Source organism: Pipistrellus hanaki (genome assembly GCF_964339955.1).
Source record: "Pipistrellus hanaki genome assembly, chromosome: 3".
In the NCBI taxonomy this organism is placed as follows: Eukaryota; Metazoa; Chordata; class Mammalia; order Chiroptera; family Vespertilionidae; genus Pipistrellus; species Pipistrellus hanaki.
In genome coordinates this window covers 179,699,878-179,724,876 of record NC_140505.1, presented here as the reverse complement: position 1 = coordinate 179,724,876, position 24,999 = coordinate 179,699,878, and the positions used below count along the sequence as shown (strand labels likewise).

At 41.8% G+C, this 24,999-nt stretch overlaps 1 protein-coding gene across 7 annotated transcripts in view; it reads right to left on the bottom strand.

The window, feature by feature from the left end:
* Nucleotides 1–14,358, bottom strand: part of RIC8B (RIC8 guanine nucleotide exchange factor B) — a 103,233-nt gene extending 88,875 nt beyond the window's left edge. For 5 of the 7 annotated variants that reach the window (XR_014794715.1, XR_014794716.1, XM_084880129.1 and 2 more), the window contains exons 1-2: nucleotides 13,825–14,285; nucleotides 4,585–4,632 (exon numbers count right to left, since the gene is read on the bottom strand). Coding sequence is in view for 3 of the 7 variants with exons in the window: in XM_084880129.1 (XP_084736255.1) it covers nucleotides 4,585–4,632; nucleotides 13,825–13,908 (132 nt within the window). In the remaining 4 variants the exon portion in view is untranslated. The other 2 variants (XM_084880132.1, XM_084880133.1) reach the window with 2 other exon arrangements.
* Nucleotides 14,359–24,999: the final 10,641 nt, after the last annotated feature.

Below are 24,999 nucleotides of genomic sequence, written 5' to 3'. Positions count from 1 at the left end.
TAGTAATAATATTCAAATAGTCACCATTTAGTGAATTTTCTTGTAATCATTTATCTTTGTATAGCTTTTTTTAGTCTTACATGGTGATCACACTGTATGAAAACTCTTGTATTCTGCTTTTTCAGTAAACAACATTATGAGATATGCTTGAGATCCTGCTGTATAGTTAAAGAGAATATCAAACTCAACACCAAAAACAATATGTGCATGTCATAAGAATTCTGGTCTCCACTCAATTTCCAAGTTCCCTTCATTCATTTAACAGGTATTTATACTGTAGGTGCCTATTCTGTGCCACATGCAGTGCTGGGGGGATGAACATACAAAGTAAGCAAACGCATGCTTGTCCTCAAAGAATTCTCAGCTCAGCAATTACTCTCTGCTTTCTCAGAAATTTGGCTTACCTATGTGAATTTGAAGGTAATAAAAGAAATGCTTACAACTTAGGTATTTTTAACTTTATTCTTTTGAGGAAAATTAATATACACAAAGATTTATCTTAAAAACAACTGAAGCTTTCCACATTTTATCTAGTTATATTCTCATCTTACAGGTGAAAGAGCTAGAATTCTTTTGCTCATTTTGTGACACGTATTTTTCAACATTTATTGAAATTATGTAGTACTCTATTGGTCTTGAGATCAGTGTGTTTCAGAAACCAATAGAAGAGCTTTCATTTCTTCAAGATGTAAATTTTCAGATTATTCATGCATCCCCATCCTACATATTTGCATGATATATTTGTTTATGTGCTAGCAGAAAATCATAGTCTACCAATTTAGATAGCAAATGTAAAGCAAATGCTCCAGAAAGCACAGGTGCTTACATCCAACTGTATAATGATCCACATGCACCTGAAACTATTTGCATATATGCACAAGCATTAGCAGTGGTAACTGACTTTATTTGGAAAAATTTAAGTACTCCTAGTTGGTAATTTCCTTGGTTATATTCTAATTTAAGTCTAGTTGCTTAAATGGTGTCTCAAGATATGAAATAAGAGATAAAACAAGGTTTTGAGCCATAGTTTCAAACCTCATGAAATACACCTCAAGTGATAATGAGTGGGAGCACTGAGCAGTTATCAGAAAATCTGTTCTCTATCTGAGGCTCCAACACTTACTACCCTGTTTCCCCGAAAATAAGACAGTGTCTTATATTAATTTTTTCTCCCAAAGTTGCGCTAGGTCTTATTTTCAGGAGATGTCTTATCTTTCCATGCGCTAGGTCTTATTTTCGGAGGATGTCTTATTTTCAGGGAAACACGGTAGTTACGTGAGTTTTAGCAAGCTTATTAATGTGATCCTCAGTTTTCATATCAATAAAATAGGGATGTTGACATTCTTCCATACTTACAGCAGTAGTGCATTACTATTACAAAGCAAATCTTTGTAAACACGCAAAACACTACATGAGTGTTAGAAATTGGGTCTATAGCGATTTCCTAAAAATCTCGGTATAATTTTTATTTTTTGAAAGGCTCTGTTTCCTTACATTTACTTCTAAATTGTCACAAAGGTTTTACATAAGAAAGGTATTGTGTTTTTTAGAGGCAGTACTTGTAATTTACCAAAAGGGATGCTGCAGTTACCAAGGAGCTACCGTATGAAGACTCCAGAAACATTTTTAAGAAAGAGAAAAAGAGAACTGGCGTAGCAAAGCAAATTGAATGGTAATTTGAATTCCTCTTATTTTCAGTCTGGGTTTAATGTGGAGATTTGTCTACTATTCTGTGTCTTTTGGCATAGAGAACTTAAAAAACTGGTAGGTTGTAGATCCTTTAGAAGCAGTCCAACAGTTATGATTTCAAACTCATTCTAGAGCCTTAGGCATGAAACAGTCCCTAATGGTTTTAACCACTGGAGACTGAAGTGTTTTTGTTTGTCAATGTTTTTCCGTTAATAAAGATTACCTAGCCAGGTCCCTAATGACAGCTGTTTGTATCAGAACTTCCAGGAAGCAGAACTCTGCACTCTAAAACTAAAATAACACCAGTACAGTAGTTACCATCTCCAATGATCTAAAAGGCAGTAAACATAATACTTTAAAAATGTTAGGTTTTGCTACTATAATATAGGAAATAAACATGCTTTATTAATAACTGTGTGGGAATTTTTCCCTTCAACTGAAATTTTTATGAAGTAAGGGGATCTCTATCTTAATGTATTTACTTTTATTTTTATTTTTAATCCTCATCCGAGGATGTTTTTCCATTGATTTTTAGAGAGAATGGAAGGGTGTGAGGAGGGTGGGGAGAGAGAGAGCAAGAGAGCGAGAGCGCGAGAGCGAGAGCGAGAGAGAGAGAGAGAGATATCAATGTGTGAGAGACACATCAACTGGTTGCCTCCTGTATTTGCCCTGACTCGGGCTGGGATTGAGCCTGCAATCAAGGTACATGCCCTTGATCGGGAATCGAACCCAATACCCTTAAGCCCATGGGACAACACTCCAACCCCTGAGCAAAACCAGCTAGGGCATATTTACTTTGGCCAGTAGAAGCACTACCCAAAATTCTAGCACCAGATACCCAAGGAACCATAAATCTAGATGTATTGTGGATTCTCCCAACTAAGTTAATTGAATAGCACTTGTCTTCCTAATCTGAATACCTATTATGAGTTTGTCTTGTTAACAACATGCTTCTTTTCTTTCACTTCACCCTCTCTCTGATTACTACATAATGGTCTGTCTCTCACCCTTCCCACCCCCCATCATTTCATAACATTCCATTATATAGATGTATACCCTCATTTCTTCAAATATTCCCTAATTGCTGGACACTTGATTGTTTCCAATCTTTTACTACCAGGTATAATGCTTCATTGAATAACTTAGTTTACTTGAGTTCAACCTATCTACAAAACAGATTTCTAAAAGTGGCACTGTCTGGTCAAAGGGCAAACTGCATCTGTAATTTTGGTAGATACTGCCAGTTTCTGTTCCACAGGAATTATGCCATTTTATATTCCCACCAAATGTGCAAGTACTTGTTTTCTGAAGACTATCTGTAAAAATACACACGCCTGGATTCCACCCCGCAAATTCTGACTCAGTAGATAGAGGGTCAGACCTGAACAGGCCTATCATCAAAAAGCTCCCCAAATAGCACATTCCTGGTTGAGAACCCCAGTTCTAAAAGGTATTCTCATCTTATTTACACTCTTCAGATCCATAAGAAAATCAAGTTCAATCTTTAACTTCCAAAGTTTATATTCCATAGCACTCGTTCAACACTAGTTTTTGAATGCCTATGATATGCTGGACAATCTAGATGTCAAAGACATAAAGATAAATAATAGCTGTCATCAGGGTCTAATAATGATACATATTTGAGACAATGTATAAGCATAGTGTTAGAGATTTACATAGTATTTTACTGAAATACTGAAAAGGGATACTTCACCTTAACAGGAATGCCAGAGGAGACTTTCTGAAGGAGGTGCCCTGGAGTTCCAAGGGATTAACCAAATAGAAAATAACGTAAGCAAAGGTAGAAAATAAGAAACAGAAAGGGCGGTATGTAACTGGAAATATTTCATATTGTCAGAGCACAAAATATAAGGGAGAGAAGGAAGCTGCAAAAGTAGGCAGAGATCAGGTCACTAAGCATCTGGGATGTCATGTTTAGAAGCTTGAACTTTTATAGGCAAAAAAAAGTCACTCAAGGGTTTTAAAGGCTGGGAGTAACACGATCAGATTGTTGTTCTAGATTTATGGACAATGGGCTGGAAGGGCACATAACTGGAAAAAGAAAAAGCAGGAAACTGGTGCAGTAATCCAGATGAAAGCTGGAATTAGGGCAGGGGTTAAAGGAGAGAATGGACTAAAGAAATCATAAGAGGTAAAATGAGCGGGACATAGACATTATATTGTGGAAGTGGAAGTGAATAGAAGTTTGATTTCAAGGTTTTATCAAACCATGACCAAGAAAGCAAGAGATTTAAACTATTTTTCCAGTAGCAGTGATAGGGTTGCACTGATTCAGTCATGCTCTCTTATCTGGTCTTCGCATGTATGAGACCACGGATAGATGTACGCAGACCAGCAAAACACACATCATGCTCTCATCAACTAAGTAAAGTAAGTATAAGCAACCAAACAGGGAAACACATTACATGGTCATATCTCTGATGCACCTTCTCTTATAATTCCTCTATGGTGAGTCTCTTGATTCCACTTTCATCTATGCCCCTGAAGTGATTTAAACAATTGCTGCAACATAAATGTCAGTCAGGGAACAATATGTGGCTAAGGGGCAGCAGTATGAATAGCTGTTTTCCCAAAGCTAAACTCAAAACCAAACTTTACAATTTAGCAAAACATTTTGGGCAGCCTGCTGTCCTGCCATTAAACGAACCCTTCCCATTGCTCTAATTTATCCAAGTATAATGGTCCTGTGGGGATGGAGCAAGATAACGTTGCATGTACTAAACCTGGCACTTGCTTTCTTCTCAGAGTTCCTAAAAAAAAGATTGGAGGGAAACTGGAAACTAAACAACCATCAGATGAAAACAAGTCCTCTGTTTAGAAAGTCCATGAATGAAACATACACACACGCACATGCACAGTAACGCTAAGGCTTACCTTTCTTTTATCTTCATCTGTTGGTTCAAATTTGAAAGTAGCCCTATGCTGAGGGAGGAAAAAAAAGGAAAATAATGTCATTTAAATACAAAGAGTTTTAATTTTGGCTATGTTTAAAAATATATATTGTCTCTGAAAAATTTTGCCTTCCCCATATCATATTTCACTTTTCTTATTAAAGTAAGAGAGCTAGGCATGTAAGCAAATAATCTTCAGAAGTATAAAAAGACGACAGCAGAAATATATACCAAGGAGCACAGAGTGCTAAGCCGCTAACGCTGCCCAGGGAAATCTGGAACGCTCTGCCTGCAGGATAGAGGATTGGAACTGGACCTTGGGGTATGAATAGAAGTTTGCCAGGAGGAAATGGAAAGCATTGCAGGAATAGAAACAAAGGCTCAGATGTGTGAAACAGGATGATATATTTGTGAAATAGCAGCTCTGTCAGGGTGAAAGCACAAATGTTAGGGGGTGGGAGGAGTAAAGAAAGATGAGAACGGAAAAGTAGATTGGATAGAGATTTGAAAGGTCCTTCCGATGTTGTTGAGCAGTTTGTACTATCTTTATCATATGTAATAAGTAATCATCGGATAGTTATAGATAGGGAAGAGACTAGTCGACAAATATTCTGTAAGAATGAGGGTTTAATATTATGGCTCCATCACTTACTAGTTAGTTCAGTAAGAAACAAACTCTCCATAACTGAATTTCTCATGTGAAAAGAGGGGGTACCTAGTTCACAGAGCTGCTGTGAGGGTTAAAACAGCTATGGCATATAACGCACCATCTCAATGACTGGCACATACTAAACAGTAAACAGGTTATAATGATGGTGATGCCAATGATATTGAGGGGGAAATAACCGAAAGAGAATAGAGTGTCATGACTCCTAAAATGACTGGTGGGAACACTGTCTTTTCCACTCTGTAGCTAACATAGATGATGGAGTAAGTTGACGATGGTACCCAAAAACTAGAGCACAAAATTCCTCATTCTCCTCTCAAGTTTTAGTCAGAAGAACCAAGTGCTTTTATGAATCCTAAGCTTTGCTTTAAAAAAGTCTCCAGTGAACATCTCTCTGCCTTTCCTTTGTATTCCCTCACTGGCCATACAAACAAACATTTACTGGCAACCCACCAGGAGTTAAGTACACTGAGTACTGAAGATATCATCATTACAGAGGGGTTCTAAATTGACAGCTTTGTAGAAGAAGAAATTTTTTATATTAAATTTATAAGATGGAGAAGAAATGTCGACAGAGCAGAAGTTCTGAATATAAGAAATGGTCAGAGGAAGGACTTAGAGAGGTAAAGGAGATTGCTTCTTATATGGTATGCAAACCACACCATAAATTAAAATGAATTATGTCAGGTGGTAGGGGCTGGATTTTAAAATTTACACCTAAACTGTAAGAAAGGTAGCAGGCATCTAGCAGAAGACTCTTAAAAAAGAAAAAAAATGTGAACAGTAGAGCATGCTGGAATAGTTTGGGCAGTAGCTAACAGACCAAGATCAAAGGAGAGCAAGACTGAAGACACAAAGCTCTCTGGGAAATGATCATCAATAATCCAAGCATGATATTGCTGGCAGCAGTGTAAACTGACACAAACTTTAAAAGAGAAACTGATTTGGCAACACATATTGGAAACCCTAAAAATATTCATTCCCTTTGACCCAGAACTTCTACTCCCAAGAACTTACCCTAATGAAATCACCCAGAATGAGAGAAAAATTATATATGTAAACATATTCACTGCAGTGTTATTATTATAGAAGAAAAGAGACAACCTTGAATATCTAATAACATGAGATTAACTAAACTGTTATGCATCCACCTGATGGAATATTATATTGCAATTTAAAAAAGATAGCTAAAGAGCTCTGAAACAATATGGCAAATAATGAATATGTCATTAAGTAAAAAACTATCAAATTATAGTTCTGTGCCTATGATAAATATATGGATGCATTTGAACAATGCAAATATAGAAGCGACTGTACAGGGGTGGTGGAATTTCTGGTAAATTTTTTTTTGGTCTATTATTTTTATAATTAAAAGGGACATTTTAAAAATAAAAGATGAGCCCTGGTTGGTGTTGCTCAGTTGGTTGGAGCATCTTCCCATACACCAAAAGATTGTAGATTTGATTCCCGGTTGGGGCACATACCTAAATTGCAGGTTTTGATCCCCAGTCAGGGCACATACCTAGGTTAAGGGTTCAATCCCCAGTCGGGGACATGTACAGGAGGCCTCTCTACCTCTCCCCCTCTACCTCTCCCCCCTTCCGCCCCCCCCCCCTTCTCCTCTCTTTCTTAAAAAAACAAAAAGAGGGGGGAAATCAATAAGTATAGGATAAAATCAATAAGGTGAGGATTAAAAATAAAACATCAAGGAATGAACAAGAAGAAAAGGAAGAAAGAAAGAACTTGAAAATCTGAAGGCTATAACTTAGGAATTTATAGACACGAGTTTTAGTAAAAACCAACATTAGATAAAAGATAAAGAGGCACCAGACATCAGGCTAAGCTTGTAAACTGAAGCTTAGTAAATATCCAATACAAATGAAAATAAGTTGTACTTACAAACCAAGAAAGCTTATTCTTTGCCATTATATGTGAGTTCCATAAATTATCTGAAATAAATGTACCTAGTTGCCAATATAGTGGTTCTTGTAAATATTTTTCAGCATTTATGGTAAGGAAATTTTTTTAAAAAGAAATCTTTTGGGGGAAAAAAAACCATTAAGTTATAAAAATATATTTTTAACAGTTTCTACGAAGATTTAATTTTTAAGGTAGTAATTTAGAATGGTACCAAGGACTAATTTTTCTGTTTCTTTTTAAATACAAGGCTGAACCTGTATTAAAGAAGAAAAGCTTTCAAGAACCCTGTCTAAATAACATGAGGGTTTAATTTAATTAGAAGGTATATTGTGGTATGTGAGGCAATAAAACTGAATTTTGAATGTGCCAATCTATTCAGAAACGCAGCCTTCTAAGCTTTTTTGGATCCAAAGATATTTAAGGCTGAGTTCTTTTATCCAACTTAGATCATCCCTACCCTACTCAGTACCTCTAACCTTTATTCTCCCCCCTTTGTACAGCTGAAAGGAAGGAGAAGGGGAACTACATTTCTGGCTATAAATGCCTTTGTAGAACTGCTAGCCACCTCACCTTTATACACGTAATTTCCAGACAAGCAGGAGCAACAAGTCAAACATAAACTAAAGAGTAAAACTATTGTTCAATGTAGAGATCTAGTAAGGCACAACAGCTCAGTGACACGCCGGACTCATTAGCAAGTTACTAACTCTACCAGTCAGAATTTCCTTCTTTTATGCATAGCACCTTGCACATAGCAGGTCTTCAATAAGTGGCCACTATTGTCATCACTGCATGGCCTATGATGTGCCCAAATACTGAACTATTGATGGTAAGGGAACTACAGCTATTTCATAGATTTCTAAAGGCACACTTCAACGGTACCAATAAAAGGGAATTACTCTAACTGGGGTAGGGTGTGTGTGGTGCTGTGTTTCATAAATAGAGCTTACTTCTAGAACTAAATGCCTGTAACTTCAATTATACAACCCGTCTGGAAATAAGAATAAGGTATAACAAAGGAACAGCCCACTAAAATGCTCCTCTGTAAAAATCTGTGGAATGAACTGAGTCAGAACTTAACCTCAAGGTGGAAAGCAACTCCTCTTACATGGTACAGGATATTTATATGCCCTATTCAAATGTGGAGGCTGTATTTCTAGAACTGTCCCAATATTAGGTCCCCATTAATCAGGTCTTCTAGCACATAAACTAAGACCTCACTGCTATCAGCATGGTTTTCCTCTCTTGAGGACTACTCTTGGAGACCTACCTGCCTGAATCTTACGTAACTTTTACCTTTCATTTGTCTATAACTATGCCATACTTCGAAGGTAGAATCAATCATGTTGGAGCTCTTTATGGGGTAACATTTGCCAAGTATCTTCTATGGCCAGCAGACCATCTCTCTGGTTGTCATTACTGTTGATGACTCTACGCTTCAGTTCCTTCACCTCCTGAGTGGGTTGGGTTGGACGCAATTATCTTTGAGACTCCTTCTAGTCTAAATATCCTGTGATTTCAGAACTATGATCCTACAGTGTACTTTGGGGTCCTGGACCACTATTTTTGTTGATAATCATAATGATGGCAACCAATTTCTCTATTAAGTCGTTATCAGAATAGGCCCTGAAAGAGGAGAACAAGATTGGACAGCTTCGACTAGCACAATACGTATTTTCCATAATAGCTCATTCTGTAACTGGAGTGGAGGTGATGAGGGTGCAACAGTCGCACTGGCACTGGAAAACCCTTCCTTTCTATGCTCAAAAACACAGAACAGACATGGAAAAGCCAACATGGCCTTGCAAAAAGAGCAGTGGAAATGGAATATGAAGACTAGGTCTGACACTTCTAGCCATGTGCCTCAAGGGCCATTTGAGTATTTATAACATTAAATGAATGCCTTATAAATTTATAACATCACTTGGGGGCCATACAAAATTATTAACTTAAAAATTAGCCTCCTAATTTGGTCAAACACTTAATTAACTCACCCCTACTGTCTTGGCACGGCCAGACCAATTGATTTTGAGGGCCTTATATGGCCTGCGGGCTGGATAACCCACCCCTACTGTAGATAGTCACTTTGTCATTCTGAACCTCAATTTCCTATTCTCCCAAAAGGGAATACTTCCATCTCCCTCCTAACTTTTATATATATTTTGATATTTTACAAAGAGGAAGGGAGAGGGATAGAGAGCAAGAAACATCGATGAGAGAGAAACATCGATCAGCTGCCTCCTGCACATTCCCCACCAGGAATGTGCCCGCAACCAAGGTACATGCCCTTGGCCGGAATTGAACCTGGGACCTTTCAGTCCACAGGCCGACGCTCTATCCACTGAGCCAAAAGGTTCCCGCTCCCTCCTAAGTTTTAATGTAAGAGGATTATATGTGATGACATGTGAAAGTGCTTAGGATAATAGGCACTCAATAAATGTTAACAGATGAATTGAGAAGAGTGGAAAAAGAACCACCACCCTTCCTATATTTTTAATACTTTTTTTAATACTTTCCTATACTGAGTCAATCTGCATTATGCCCTTGAGAAACAGACAAGTACCATGTTTTGTTTTGTTTTCTGGGATAAATAGATCTTCCCTCTCCCCATGATAACCAGGATCAGTGAAAAAAGCAAGGCGGCTTGGAAATTAGAGTCACTGTAACACAGTAGAATTAGAGCCAGCCAGGTAACTGTTGCTCTAAATATGGTACACAGTATTTTGCTACCCATCAGAAAATGCAAGGGTCAAGGAAAAAGAGAAAGATTGGAGTATACTCCCCAATTTTTCTTGTCAACTAGGTCAACTCAGTGGCACATATTTAATTCCTATCTTTTTTTGTAAAAAAAAACAAAAACAACTAACAGTTATGGGTTCTTAAGAGACAGGCACTATTTTATGTGCTTTACACAAATAACTCATTTAAGCCTGACAACATGTAGGCCCTGTTATTATCCCTGTTTGGCAGAAGAATAAACTGAGGCAAGGAAAGTTAAGTAACTTGCCCGAGGGCACAAGGATGGACGATTGAGAATCAAGAGTTCAGGCAGACAGTATGGCTCAAGAGCCTGTGGTTGGGTCACAGGACTTCTTGAGTACCTAGATTACTGGAATTTATCACCCTCATTGAATGCCTCCAGGGCATCGTGCTCAGTGTTTGGCATTATACTTCCTTTAAGTTAAGCCTCGGAATAACTCAGGTGGTATTTTTCCTGTTTTACAGATAAGGACAAAGACTCAGATCCTTACTCATAGTCGTGAAGCTAATAATGGCAGATGTGAAACAAGCTTTATCTGACTCCAAATTCCACCTTCTGTCAACTGTATTTGATTGCCTCCTTTTGAGGACTGGCTTTATTAGAGAAAGAAGGTAACATAAAGAACATTGCCCAGCCCTACCGGGTTTGGCTCAGTGGATAGTGTCGGCCTGTGGACTGAAGGGTCCCAGGTTCAATTCCGGTTAAGGGCATATACCTTGGTTGCAGGCACATCCCCAGTAGGAGGTGTGCAGAAGGCAGCTGATTGATGTTTCTCTCCCATCGATGTTTCTAACTCTCTATCCCTTTCCTTTCCTCTCTGTAAAAATTAATAAAATATATATGCCGAAACTGGTTTGGCTCAGTGGTAGAGCGTCGGTCTGCGGACTGAAAGGTCCCGGGTTCGATGCCGGTCAAGGGCATGTACATTGGTTACCAGCACATCCCCGGTGGGGGGTGTGCAGGAGGCAACTGGTCGATGTTTCTCTCTCATCGACATTTCTAGCTCTCTATCTCTCTCCCTTCCTCTCTGTAAAAAATCAATAAAATATATATTTTTTAAAATTAATAAAATATATATATTTTTTTTAAAAGAACATTGCCCAAACAATGAACTACATTCTCTATATATCATTCATTTCCCTTCTTGGTTAGACTCCTCAACCCCCCAAACCACCTCCTATTCTAACCATTTTTTAAATAAAAAATCTCAGGTAGGGAAAATGAAGCACACGGTATCCAGCTACTTTTTCAGTTTCAGATTCCATATTCTATCCAGCTGCTCAATTTAATCTCATCTCCCCATTCTTATTGCCGGATCACAGGAATCATACTTCCCCTTCCTATTCATTTGCCTCAATGTCTTTTTCCTTGAAGGGCAAAGTCCCACTGCCAACGTGAAATTCAGCTATTTTCTCTGCACTCTGGCCCTACTATAATCAGCATTAAACCTGAGAACTCTTTTCTGAAGCTAATTGACTCAGTATGAATCAAGTCAGAGCATTTTCAGGGGTGACCCAAAAAGTTCAAGCCTCCCAAACACTTCAGTAATATCCCCTTAAAAAAAAAAATACATATTTGGCCGACACCGGTTTGACTCAGTGGGTCAGCCTGCGGGCTGAAAGGTCCCATGTTCGATCCCGGTCAAAGGCATGCACCTTGGTTGCAGGCACATCCCCGGTTGAGGGTGTGCAGGAGGCAGCTGGTGGATGTTTCTCTCTCTTCGATGTTTCTAGCTATCTTTCTTCCTTCCTCTCTGTAAAAAATCAATAAAATATTTTTTAAAAAATACATAATTGGCCTTGGCCAGGTGGCTCAGTTGACTGGAGCGTCGTTCCATAAACCAAAAAAGATTGATGTTCGATTCCAGGCCAGGGGTGTGTACTAGAGGCAACCAATGTTTCTCTCTCTCTCTCTCAAAAATAAAAATAAAAATAAAAAAACACACACATATTTAACATTACTACTTTAAAGACATCCCCAGTGTGAAAGGGAGCTGGAGATGTCCAGAACTTAAGTTGATAGCACTGATCAGGAGTGGGAACCAACCTGGAGGAGACCAAGGAGAGGGAGAGATAAGTTGGAGGGAGCAAATCTGGAGTTCTCCTTAGTTTGGACATGAAGGGGAGAGAGAACATTAAAAGTGTGGGAAGATCCAGTTTGAAGGCTTTCCTTCTCCCTTCCTACGGGAGAGTTTTTCTTTATTGCTACATATGTGTCATACAGTAAGTGCTAAGGAAATACGAACTGATTCAACACAATGGCAAGGCTTCTGTTGTTATTTCTTTTGAAAATCACTTTGCAGTGCTTCAAATAGTTTTTTGGAGAGCAGTTATAAATCAAGTAAAATCAATATAATCTCCACAATATGTCCATCTATGCATTAAATGAATTCCTCCTACATTAGGTAAATAGGCAACAGTGAAGTGTATCCAAGAGTGAAGGAGCTAAGAAGAGAAATGAATCCATGCATCATCTTCAAGGAATCAGGATAGGCCTGTAGAAAACAGTAGTCAGACTATCTAAATTCAAATCTCTGCCCCACCTCTCCATGGCTGTGTGGATTTGGGGCAACTTTATCCTAAATGTTATCATTTGTGGAATGGGAATACCGCCACTCTCCTCAAAGTGCTGCTGGGAAGGTTACTCGGGAATGAAGGTGTATTATTTTTGGATCTCCGCCCAGGGCAGAAATGGCATACTGGCAGCCCAATAATAATACAAAGTGTATGAAAGTGCAGTGGTGGGCACCACAGCAAACACAGAAGAGGAAATCATGAATGGACGCAAATAAAAGGAAGAAACGTGTTCTATCTAGGGTGTGACTTGGCGTTGGGTGTGTTTTCACAGAGGGAGTAGTCAGTCATTTCTTACACAGTAGTCTTCTTAATGGAAGAATAACGGTGTGGTATGCTACCTTTTGAAGTGAGCACGTAAAATTCCTGGAAGGATATGCAACGGAAAGCTAACGGTTTTACGAGAGATTCAGAGACATGGCTGGGATTTATAACAAGATACCTTTTTTTTAACCGCAGAGTTGTACAGAGGAAAGAACAATGAATGGTTTGAAGACCAAGGCTGGAATCCCAGCTCACCACCATGACCTTGGACAAGTTACTTAACCAATCAAGAATCTCAGTTGCAAAACGCAGATAAAAACCTCACAGGACTGATTTCAAGATTAAATGAGATAAGGGATGGGAAAACTGTTAATGCGATAACCAATAACAGGTATTATTAGGAGTTAAGATTTCTACCTTCACTTACATTGTAAGTCTTACAACATAGTACGCCCATGACCTTGGCATGATTTCAGTGCTTTGCGCCTCGGTTTTCCCATCTATAAAATGGGGAGGATAATAGCATCTACCCTATAAACACTCTGAGAATCAAGTTAGACCACATACGAGATATCGCACCTTGAAAACGGTACCGTGCTACACAGGTACATAAAGAACTACCATCGTGGCTGATAACGTTTTATGCATGTCAAGGTCCATGTTTAAGCAAATATTTTTATGCTACACAGGTGAAGAAGCCTCGCGTGCATGTATGCATCCAGGAGTGGGGCGCAGGGCACGGATGCACATCCACGGATTCCGGGGGTGTGACTTGCGCGCTCGGGAGGGCGACCGCAGGGCTGGCTGCTGGGCCGGAATCAGAGGAGTGGGCGCCAGAGTGGGGGCGGGGGGGTGCAGGATGCACGGATGGGAAAGGCTGGGGGAGCACAAAACACGCATGTCCAAGCCGGAAACATTGTTGGGGGGGAGAGCAATGCGCATCCCCGGAATGAGGGGGTGGGGAAGGGATGCGCGTGCAAGCCCGGAGGGAGGGCGGCCGGGGTGCCTCGCCGCGAGCCTGGGGCCAGGGCTCTTTACCTTCTCGCTGTAATCCCTCAGGACCCGCTCGATAGCCCCCGCCTCGCCGGCCCGGACGATGTACAGGGCGCGCTCCTCATCCATGGCCGCAGGTGCGGGGGAGCCGCGGCCGCTCTGCACGCCCGAGCCGCTGCCTCCAGGTAAACGCCTCGCGCCCCCGCTCGCTCGCTCGCTCCTTCCCAGCTTCCTTCCTTCCCTCCTTCCCTCCCTCCCTCCTGCCTCCAACCCGCCAGCCTCCGCCCGGGCAGGCCCGACGTCACCGCCCCTCAACTTTCACCCCGCGACGTCACCGGTCCCCCAGCAACCAGCGTCCCCGCGGCCGCCCCTGACCAGGCCCCGGGCTCGACCGAGGCCTGCCGAGCGGCCTGAGAGGGGTCAGGCCCGCGGTCCTGCCGGCTCCTCTGCCTCTCCCTCCCTCGAAGAAGCCAGCCTTTTAAGTGGGCTTTCTCGGACAGAACTGTTCCCACCTGACCCTCCTCTATGAATCATTCTTCTCAGCTGACGAGAACGACCCGGCTCTTCCCCGCCCCTTCTAAGAGGCAGCCGCTAAGTGGACTACAACTCCCTGCATGCAATGGGGTCGTCCCACGATCCCGTCTAATAGACTGGAGTGCCGAATGGCATGCCGGGATAAGTAGTTATCCAAGCGGGAAAGACTTCCCTCCTAAGGCATGCTGGGAACTGTGGTCCTGCCAAGGCCGGAAACGAGAGTCCCCCGGGCCCCGGAGGCCAGCGGCCAAGAAACCGTTAGGGGGTGGGTCTGAGCGTGGGCCCGGCCTCCTTTTTGTTCCTTACGGAGCTGGCCGCCCTGCCAGAGCCCTGACTGGTTGGACTGGTTGCCATTCGCGGAAGCCGGCACCCTTTGGTGGGAACTGTGAAGCGCCGGTTTAATTCCCACTTTTCTCGCTTAGCGGTTTCGGTCTCTGTCAGATTCTTTCCTTCCTCCCTTGTTTGCGGTCTTGTTAATGTCTTCAGCTACAGCGATGTGGGAAATTGCAGGTAGTTATCTAGATAAAAGGGGGCCAGCGATTTTTTTTTTTAATGCCGTTTTTGAAATGTCATTCTTTAATCTTTCAATTACAGTTGACATACAATATTATATTAGTTTCAGGTGTACACCCCAGTGGTTAGACATTACATAACTTACTAAGTGATCATCCCCATATATCTCGTACCCATCTGACACCATACATAGTTATTAGGATGTTACTGACTATATTCCGTGTGCGGGACTTTGGGTCCCCATGGTTATTCTGTAACAACCAATTTGTACTGCTTCATCCCGTCACCTGTTATCCATCCTCCCAGCCCCCTCCCATCTGGCAGCCGCCAACATGTTCTCAGAACCTATGAGTCTGTTTCTGCTCTGTTTGTTTGTTTGGAGTCAATTGTTTTGTTTTTCATTTTTTTATTAAGATACTATATGTGTACATATCTTACCATTGCTGGAGTCAATTGTTGATAGATACGTATTGATTGCCATGTTGTTGGTCATATTTTTTCTTCTTCTTAGGGAGGACCCTGGAACATTTCATGTAATCCTGGTTTGGTGGTGGTGAAATCCTTTAGCTTTGTCTTGTCTGGGAAGCTATATGTAGGCCCACCTTTGCTAAGCATTTACTGCGTGCAGGCACCTGTCACTTCAGCTGTGGTGCCACAGTCAATTTGCCACAGATCCAGTCGGCAAATATTTGCGAACCGATGCTGTGCGGGGCACTGTTCCATACGGTCCAGCGCTGTGTGGTGTGGCGACGGTGAGCCCCAAGTGAGTGCCTGCCCTGATGGAGCTTCAGTTCTGGTGCTTACCCTATGAGAGGGGGAGGGAGGGAGTGTCCTGTTCTCATGTTCAGATGAGGAAACTGAGTCTCGGAGGAGCTAATAGAGTCATCTACCAAGATTGCAGAATTTGGAAACTGAAGCTGTTCTTTTTGTTCTCCCAAGCTATTTGTTAGAGAGTGGGTGACGTTTCCAAGTAATTTCCAGTTTTCCATTCCAAGCAGCCTTTACCAGAAATAGTCTTTAATGCCTCCCCTGCCCACCTCTACCTCTTGAGCTGGGCTGAAGAGAGGAACTAGAGACAAAAATGTATTCATCTAATAATTATTGAGTTTCTTCTATGGGTCAGACATTGTGCTAGGCTTTGGGAATTTGGAGAGAAAAACCAAATAGGGAATCTGAGCTCATGGAGGTTTAGGTCTTTCTGTGGTTTATACTTTTCATGCAGCAAAATGTATTGAGCATATTTGTTGAGCCAGGCATTGCGGTAGGTGCTATGTCCGTAGTAAACTAAATGACAAAGATTTTAATCTATCCCTTGAAAGAGCACATGTATAGAAAGGTCATGCTATAATAAGCTACATTCCTTAGGTAATAGTAACATCTTGCAATTGTTTTGAACAATTTACAAACCATTTGAATATACACTATCTCAGTGAATCCTTGAGGAAGTATTTTTCCCATTTATAGATAAGAAAACAGGCTCAGATGGGTTAAATAACACAAACTGGGACTCAGACTGAGAGCTGTAACATAACAGTATTTGGGTGCCTCCTCTATGTCCAGTACTGTATTTCATGCTTTTTGGGTAACCATATATTTATTTTTGGAGCTGGACAGGATACTAACAAGCATAAAGTATCTGAGTAGAGCTGTGTCTTTCAAAGAGAGTCTTACACATGTGTTTGAAATGTCTAACAGAATTAGGCTTATGTTTTTAGGCACACCTGTATTTCTAAAAAGAGATTTTAAAAATGTGAAACCACAGAAATTAACGGTTTGGGAAATTGCACTTTAGTAATTTTTAATTAAGCACTAATATTCTGATTTTATAAATTAAAAGGATCTTTGACTCCAATCAAGTCATCCTTTGACCACTGACGAGACTCTGGTCCCAGAAAAATTAAGTGACTTGTCCAAAGTCAATAGTTAAAAGCAGACTCTGGGACTAGAGCCTAGACTAGCTGAATCCTGGGTCACCACGTCACTTTACCTCCCTGAATATTTAGTTATGTGTTACTTTCAGTGACTACAGCCTCTAGTCCAACACCAACTCTAGTTCCTGTTGATTCTTGGATGGTCTGGTGCGGAGTTAGAGACTGGGTAATCAAAGCAGCAAATAGTCACAAGTCATGGTTCTGAAAGATGGTAATATAATTCTGTACATGTGTATCAACAGTGCTTTAGTAGTCTCAGAATATCTCTATGTAGATCATCTGATTTAATCATTATAAGAGCTGAAAAAATAACAAGGTCAATAGGACAGGCACTATCTTTCTTTTTACAGAGAAAAGGGAAGTTCGTGGCGTTGATTAGCTTGCTCATAAGCAATAAGTTGGCTAATAAGTGGTATAGTTAAGGGCTAGAAGTGCTCTAGGTTCTGATAGAATAAAATGTTATAGACTTATAGGTCAGGGCCAATGAACAAGCAAATAGATACGAGTCATTTATTCTGGACTTTGATATATCCTGCTGTGGCACTTTCTCTGCCATGACAATGGGTAAGTTGGAATGTGCCAAATTGAAGGTTTTTAAGGAGTACTTGCTGCTAACAGCTTTTAAAATCCCAATCTTCCACATGCAGTTATGTTTACACCTTTTCTTTGACATTTAAAAACTAAACGGCTTGGTCTAGTCACTACAGCTCCAGAACTGGAATTCAGAGAATTCCACTAATTCAAGATAGGACCTGTCACTCAGTCTTTCTTAAGCCACAGTGTCCTCAGCTGTAAAAATAAACGAATTGAGTCAGATATTATTTTAGTTCTCAATTCTAACATTTTGTGATCCTAAGAACCACAAAAGTATATTTGAACATGCTTGTTCTTTAGAAAAATCTATTGAGAGTGAGGTTGTACAAATCAATATGTGCAAATGAAATATCAATACGATATATGCAAATCCTTTCCTGGGCATATCTCCAAAGATTCTGATTCAGTTGATCTGTGGTGAGGCCTGGGAACTGGTAGTTTTAAAAGCCTCTCTGTTGATCTGAGTGAGCAGCCAGGATTGAGAAACAGTGGACCAATATTTTGATAGAATATCAACCACTGAACTAGTTTTTTGATAGACTACCAAAGTCAAATGCAAATCAAATTAGTCTTTGAGAAATGAGACCGACCCAGCAAGATGAAAATTATTTTAATTTCATTTTCTACCAAGAATGAAGTCTCCTTTTTATAACAAAGTTAATTATCATGGTTTGATCCTTTAAGAAATACAGGGTTGGGCAAAAGTTCATTTACAGTTGTGAGTACAGGAAACACAGACTCTGTTATGATATTATTGTATCATTTTTTATACAAACAACTGTAAACCTACGTTTGCCCCATCGTACATATGGTGATCACTGGAGCACAGAATTATCTTAAGCACCATTAAAAAAAGAAGTAGAAACGACTGACCCTTTTCTTTGGGGGCTATAAGAAACATCCAGGCAATCAGCAAGTATTTCCTAAATGAACATGTCTTATGCAAATCAAAGCAAGAAAAACATTGATGAGAAGAAGAGTAATCAGAGAAGCCTTCTTGGAGAAGGTGAACTGTAAAGACAGACTAGAGAGAACTTCAGAGGGCTTAGCAAATAGGGGGAAATGCCAAGAGAAAAATTCAGGAGGCCAAAATTAACCAGATGCTTATTGAGAAATGATCCCAACATGGTTGAACTTGAAAATAAGCAATGGAGATTTCCTAAGAGGTCAATTGGTCAGTAGGATAAGGAAAAGTTAAATCTGAGAGACATTTCATAATCAGTGATGACTCTAAGACCAGCCAATCCCACTTCAACATATTACATTCCTGAAAACACTATCTCACAATGCTATATGACAAAGTTAAATGGAACCAGGAAACAGCCGAGGTGTCTGTTGCCAGAGGGTGTCAGATCCTTGTGTACGCTATTTTAATTTCTCAGGATCTTATTTATAAAATTAGAATTGGATCAAATCACTTCAGAGTGTTTTTTTAATTAAAAATTTATGACTAATCTATTTAGACTTTCCGCATCTTTATGAGGTTCTGCAGTAACATTTCCAGTATTCTAATAGCTAAGATTGAGCCCATGCTATTAGTCCTTGGCAAATGTACCTACAGTTGTTCAATATTGATTGACTATCCACAGTGGGGCTCTCAAACTAAGCACACAGAATGGGTACTGCTCTTTAGGAGATTTTATTTATCCAAGAGCTGGAATGTGGGTCAGACCTATTTGCACCGTGCTGGCTTGGAATCCCATCCAAACACCTCTTGGGAAAACCCAGCGCTTTGGGTGGCGGTGCTGTAATGTGGTGAAAGAACCTGGACTGGGAATTGGAAAACCTGGTCTTTAGTTGTGACTCACTGTGTATCTCAGAAGCCAGTCATTTGTCAAATTTCTTAAAAACCCTCTGGCAACCAGTTTTGTAAAAAAAAAAAAAAAAAAAAAAAAAAAAAATCTAACTGGAATTCTTGCAAGCCAAAAGATTCTAGTTTACATTTTAACTCTGCCCCTGGGTGTTCAGGAATAAGTCACTTTGAGCACTGATGTTTTTCAACTGGAATGAGCATAATCATAGCTACTTTGCAGGATGCTGTAATGGGGAAAAGAGATGGCTGTCACGGTGGCCAGCACAGCAGACCTGGCATGGAGTGGCCACTCAAATGTTAGGTGAACTGGAATGAAAAATGGGCAGTCTCCCTCACAGTGATGTTGTGAAGATTTGGGGATAAAAAGTCATGTTATTCCTGTTGCTGTAAATATGTGTAAGATTCATGGTTGGTGGTGGTGTTTTTAACAAAAGAGTAATTCCAACACACTGCTTTGGTTTTAGAACCTTGGAGTTAACACTGACATGCTTTGACATAAGACAGTTTTGATATAGTGACTGTGTGTGTATGTGTGTGTAAATAGTCTAACAACACGCACACACACACACCAATGTCTTTGCAGTTAAGCTTTTGAGGTGCATGTCAGAGGAATTGGATTCTCACACACCTTCTTCCCACCACTTCCTTTTTAACTCCTCATTGATTTACTTACTGACATTTGATTAAACTTTTAAGGTTCAACCCTAGGAGGAGGTGGCAGTGGACAAAAGATTATTGCCATTCATCATCAACACGTTAGTCTTCCCCTTGAGTCGCCTATGAAGGATTAGCATTTCCCTGAAAGGAGGAGGACAGAATAAATTGCATCTACGGCCAAAGAACTGCCAGCTCCTTTCAGCTGGGGGCACATACCGAGGGCTTTTCCCATATTACTCAGCTTTCTCTCAACTTTTGGGCAGCGTCTACATCTGAATTTCATGGGTTTCAGGGTCAGTCAGAACAGAATTGTAGGGCTGTGGAGGTCAGAGGCCACCGCTGTCAAAGGGTAGTGACCTGAACAGCAAGAGGTAGCCACTGTTCCCCGACTCCCTCAAATGACTTCATTCTGATGAATACTTGGCTCATTGCACCTCCCCTGCAGAGCTTTTTTTTCCGACCTGGTAATAAAAATCCTCCTGTGACCTGTCTCTCTTTTTTTTTTAAACATTATTATTGATTTTCTTTTGTTCCTGTTTCTCTATAGAATGGCCAAATCTTGGTCCTTGATCATGTATTGGTTTGCGTGTTCCCTGGGAAATGATAGAGGGAAAGCTGGGGAACCAACATCTCCCAGGACCCGTGAAACTCTCCAACCCCAGTAGGTTCTCTGACCATGGTCAAGGTTAATTTAAAAACTGCAAAGCTGCTTAGGAGAGAGGATTGGGGGTGGGGTGGGGTGGGGTGGGAACAGATGGAGGAAGGAGGAAGAAGGCAGCGTGCTGGAGGAAGGAGTGCAGACTCCGGAATAGGGTAGTTTTGTTTTCAAACCCCAGCTCTCCCACTTACTGTGTGACTCTGGGCAAAGCACTCAACTGCTCAGAGCCTACGTTTCTTCACCTGCAAACAGATGTGGTTATGCCATGGACATAGCCAGGGGGGTGGTCAGAAGTGGAGAAGAGGTGCCTGCCACACAGCAGACCCCTAGAAGAGAAGCCTCTGGATTCAGGCAGATCTATTTCAGAAAGGTGCCTCACGTCACTGTGAGTGAGGTGAAGAGAGCGTGTCACGTTCTCATTTTTATTTATTTTTAATATATTTTATTGATTTTTTACATAGAGAAAAAGAGAGGTATAGAGAGCTAGAAACATTGATGAGAGGGAAACATTGATCAGCTGCCTCCTGCACACCTCCTTCTGGGGATGTGCCCGCAACCAACGTACATGCCCTTGACTGGAATCGAACCTGGGACCTTTCAGTCTGCAGGCCGACGATCTATCCACTGAGCCAAACCAGTTTCGGCACGTTCTCCTCATTTAAAGACTGTCTTCAAATTCGGCTGTTTTGCATTTTATCCCTTCTGAGAGGTGTAGCACTGGCCAGGACATTTTGGATACCATTCCTGGTGGGGGCGCAGTTTGGCGGTTTCTGGAGAATTCACTCTTCTAAACCCAGTGGCTTTCCAGCCTATGGGGAGACTATTATAAATGCCAAGGATCAGCACTGCAGCTGGTTCTGCGGTTGCCTCTCTCGCCCCTGCTGTCACGGTCAGACCTCATTATTTTTCATAATAGTTCTCAAACAGCTGGGTTTAGCTCTTGAGGCATTTACGGTGACAAGGGGAGGAATCAAACCAGGGAGCCCTATTTCTCCCGCCCGCCCACCACCTCTTTTCACCCACACCCCTTTCCTAGCAACCGCTCTCTGCTCAACTCTTGGGGCCCACGTCTTCCGCCCCACCTACACCAGCAGCAGCCAAGTATGGGGGTGAGAAGGCTGGAGCGGGCTGAGGTGCAGGAGGAGGAGTGGGGAGAGTGCTTCAGGGAGGAGGCTGATAAAACACAAAAGATTCTGACCTCGGAAGAGGAGGGGAACCACCAGGGCCGTGTCCAGGCTGGCTTAGTTTGGGAGGCTGCCAGGGAGCTGCAGCAGAGAAGGGCCAGGTTAGCAAGTGGCAGGGAGGGGGGCTGGCCTGAAGGGCCCACAGAACAGTAGCCGGGGAAAGGGTTGTCAGCTGCAGGGAACTGTCAATTGTGCAGGCCAGAGATTTTCAACCTTTTTCATGTCATGGCACACAAATTACTAAAATCCTGGGGCCCACCAAAAAAAAAAAAAAAAAAAAAAAAAAAAAAAAAAAAAAATTGCCAATCTGACAAAAAATAGGTAGAATTTTTATTCATTTGTTCCTATTGTCATTTTTTTTTTTTCCAATCAAAGGGAGAAGAGGTCAGTGCCCCTGGCTACACAGGTATTGCATGTCTTAAAAACTTGCAGCATACCAATTGGGAATCGCTGAGATAGGTTACTGGGGATTTCCCCTCTTCTCTACTCTGCAGACTGGAACCCTGTGAGAGAGAAGACTGGGTGCACGGTCAGGGAATAGCCATCTCTGGATCTTAATACTTCAAGGTGTTAAGTCGTGTTTCTCAACGTTGGCTGCATGTAAGAATCGCACTGGGAGCTTTAGAAAGCTACTGATGCCCTGGAGTCACTTCCAGGTCAGTTATTTACTGTCGGTGGGACCTTACACCTTGAATTTGACGGGATAAATCTAACAGGCAGCCAGGGTTGAGAACCACTTAAGTCCAATCCTACTTGGAGCTGGAGTGCGCTTCTTACAACATCTTTGGTAGAACTGGGAATTAATCGTTCTACCTCACTGTACAGGCACTAAGTATATCCCCTTTTCCTTTAGGCCCCCAGTGGTGATTTGCATTCTGTAGGCTCTTGAATACATCTGAACTATATGCTTTAGGAGACCTAAATAACCCTTCCCCACATAATAACATGAGTATTTATACTGTTTTCTTCTAGAACTTATTTTTTTTTTTAATTTTTTTTTGATTCTGCCTTTAAGAGATGCAAGAAGTTGGGGAAAATAGCCTGTTTGTGCTCTTGTCCAGTTTCACTTGGGTCATTTTGATTGATGTCACTGTAAAGCAAATATTAAGGACGAATCTGGGAGGATAGTAAAGGGCAGAAGATTACTACCCAGATCTGTGCAGGGGAGGGTGGGGCTGGGCCTGAGGAAGGGGTGGAGAGTTGCTCGGTGATGGTGGTGCAGGTAAAGGGGCTGAGCTGATTGGGCATGAGCCCCAGGCCGTTTTTGAGCACCAGCTGCCATTGCCTCCGCTCCTGCGGCTGGCTTCCTGAGCCACTGCCCAGCTGCCAGTCCTTCCTTTGTTTTCTTTAAGCTGCCACCCTCCTCACCCAGACATGCCTGCCCGGGTCCATCAGCGCACAGACTGTAATTGGGATGTCATAGTCATACAACATGCTTGCTTGAGGTCCAGAGTGGGGAGGTGACCCCTCCAAGGTCACATGGTGGTGAAGCCAAGGCTTCCTTTCAGTTCCTTCCACCATGTCAGTTCCTCTCCCCGCTGAGGTTGGGCTCACTCACTGGCCCAGTTCTGATTGGCCTGGGACTGGGCTGCAGGCTCAGAGGGGCCAGATTCCCTTTCTTTCCAGACCTGGGTATATCAGAGGCCTGACAAAGGACACAGCAGGCTGGATGCCTCGGACGCCACAGGCCTGCGACGTGGGTGAGCCATCCTGGCTGCTGTTCACGACTCCAGCCAGTTTCAAGCTGGCAGAGTCCTTTTCAGAAAGAGTCCTAAAGCGGGGAGTGTCCCTTTATTGCCAAGACTCCTCTGTTCTTCCTCTGACAAGTGACTGGCCCCACTCCCAGCCACCAACCTTGCCCGTTCCCATTCTGGTGACGGGGAAAGAACCATCCGAGAGGGAGAGAAGGTGCATGTGAGTCGAGCTCACAGCAGCTGTTGTCTTTTCATCAGATCCCTGTCAGTTCTGAAATTGGAGGTTGAGAACAATTGGGGACACAGGCAGTATGCTCACCTCCCAAGAGACGGGTACCCTGTGGTCTGGAGAGAACGCCCAGGGCTCTCGGCGTCTGGCTGTGCTGTGAGGAGGAGGCACACATCTTGCCAAGTTCTTGGAGTGACCACTTTGTTCTCTGGGATTGGGACTATTTTTTGCCTGAAGTTCCGTGCATTTAACAAGCTTGTGGCTGTGACTTGTATATGGGTGTCGTTTACTATGTGCTGCTGCTACCTGGCTAGAGAATTTGGCAATTGCTTTATTTATTTTTATGATTAGCAAGTCAAAAGTCAAACCTACTCCACCCTTTGATTCTGGAGCACCTACTTTGGGCTGTAAGAGCGCGAAGGTCTGGGTATCTTCAGGTTTGTTTCACACAGTGACCGAATCTGAAATTTTGTTCTTCCTCCTTCCTTTCCTCATATAAAGCCAACTAATGGATTGCGGCCAAAGATCAAATTACCTTCAGGGAGTGAAATCTAGTGCCTCCTTTTTTTTTTTTTTTTTTTTGGCAGATCAACAGAGCTAAGTTTCTAACGGGGATGCTATGTAAAATATATAATTTTAATCTTAAAATCATTTTCAGGTACAAATATGTTATATAATAGCAAGTAAAAGCCTGGCTTTAAAAATAAATCTTTCAAAATGCAAATCGAGTTGTCAAATTCTCATGCCTCTTAGTTAACACATCACTGCTGCCATTTCTGGAAATCCTTGGCTCTGACTTTCTCATAGACCTAGACTCTTCAAGTTTGGGCAAAACATTTCATCATTTTGCCTGCCTATCCTTAATCCTCAGCCCTAGAATCCAAATTCAGCACTGGGGAGAATTTGTTGTGCTTACTGAGTACTCAGTAATGTCATATCTGTCCCAGAAGTTTTTGCATCTAAAGCACTGCACTTGACATCTCTTTACTCTCAGAGATCATTAATGCACAATGAATTAAGTGCCAGGGGACCAAGTCTTAATGATGCTGATGTTGAAGAACAATATTCCCTTTAAGGGCTGAAAGGCCCCTGCCCTTTGCTGACGTCAGTCATCATGCAAACTTAAGTCCTTGTATGTGGAATTGGTCCCCTACAAACCTCAATCAGGCTGCAGGCACTAAATTGTTGCCCATGGACTGCATGCCAGGCCTATCCGAATTTTAATGCTTGTTTTATGAGGAGATGATGATGGACTGGATAACCACGACCATTCGGGACCACTTAGTTTTGTTTTGCCTGTTTTCACCCTAGTATTCAGAATGGTATTTATTTACACACATGCACGTGCGTGCAAGCACACCCACACACACATAGGTCATAGCAAATGCAAAATGAAAGGACGTCATTTCAATA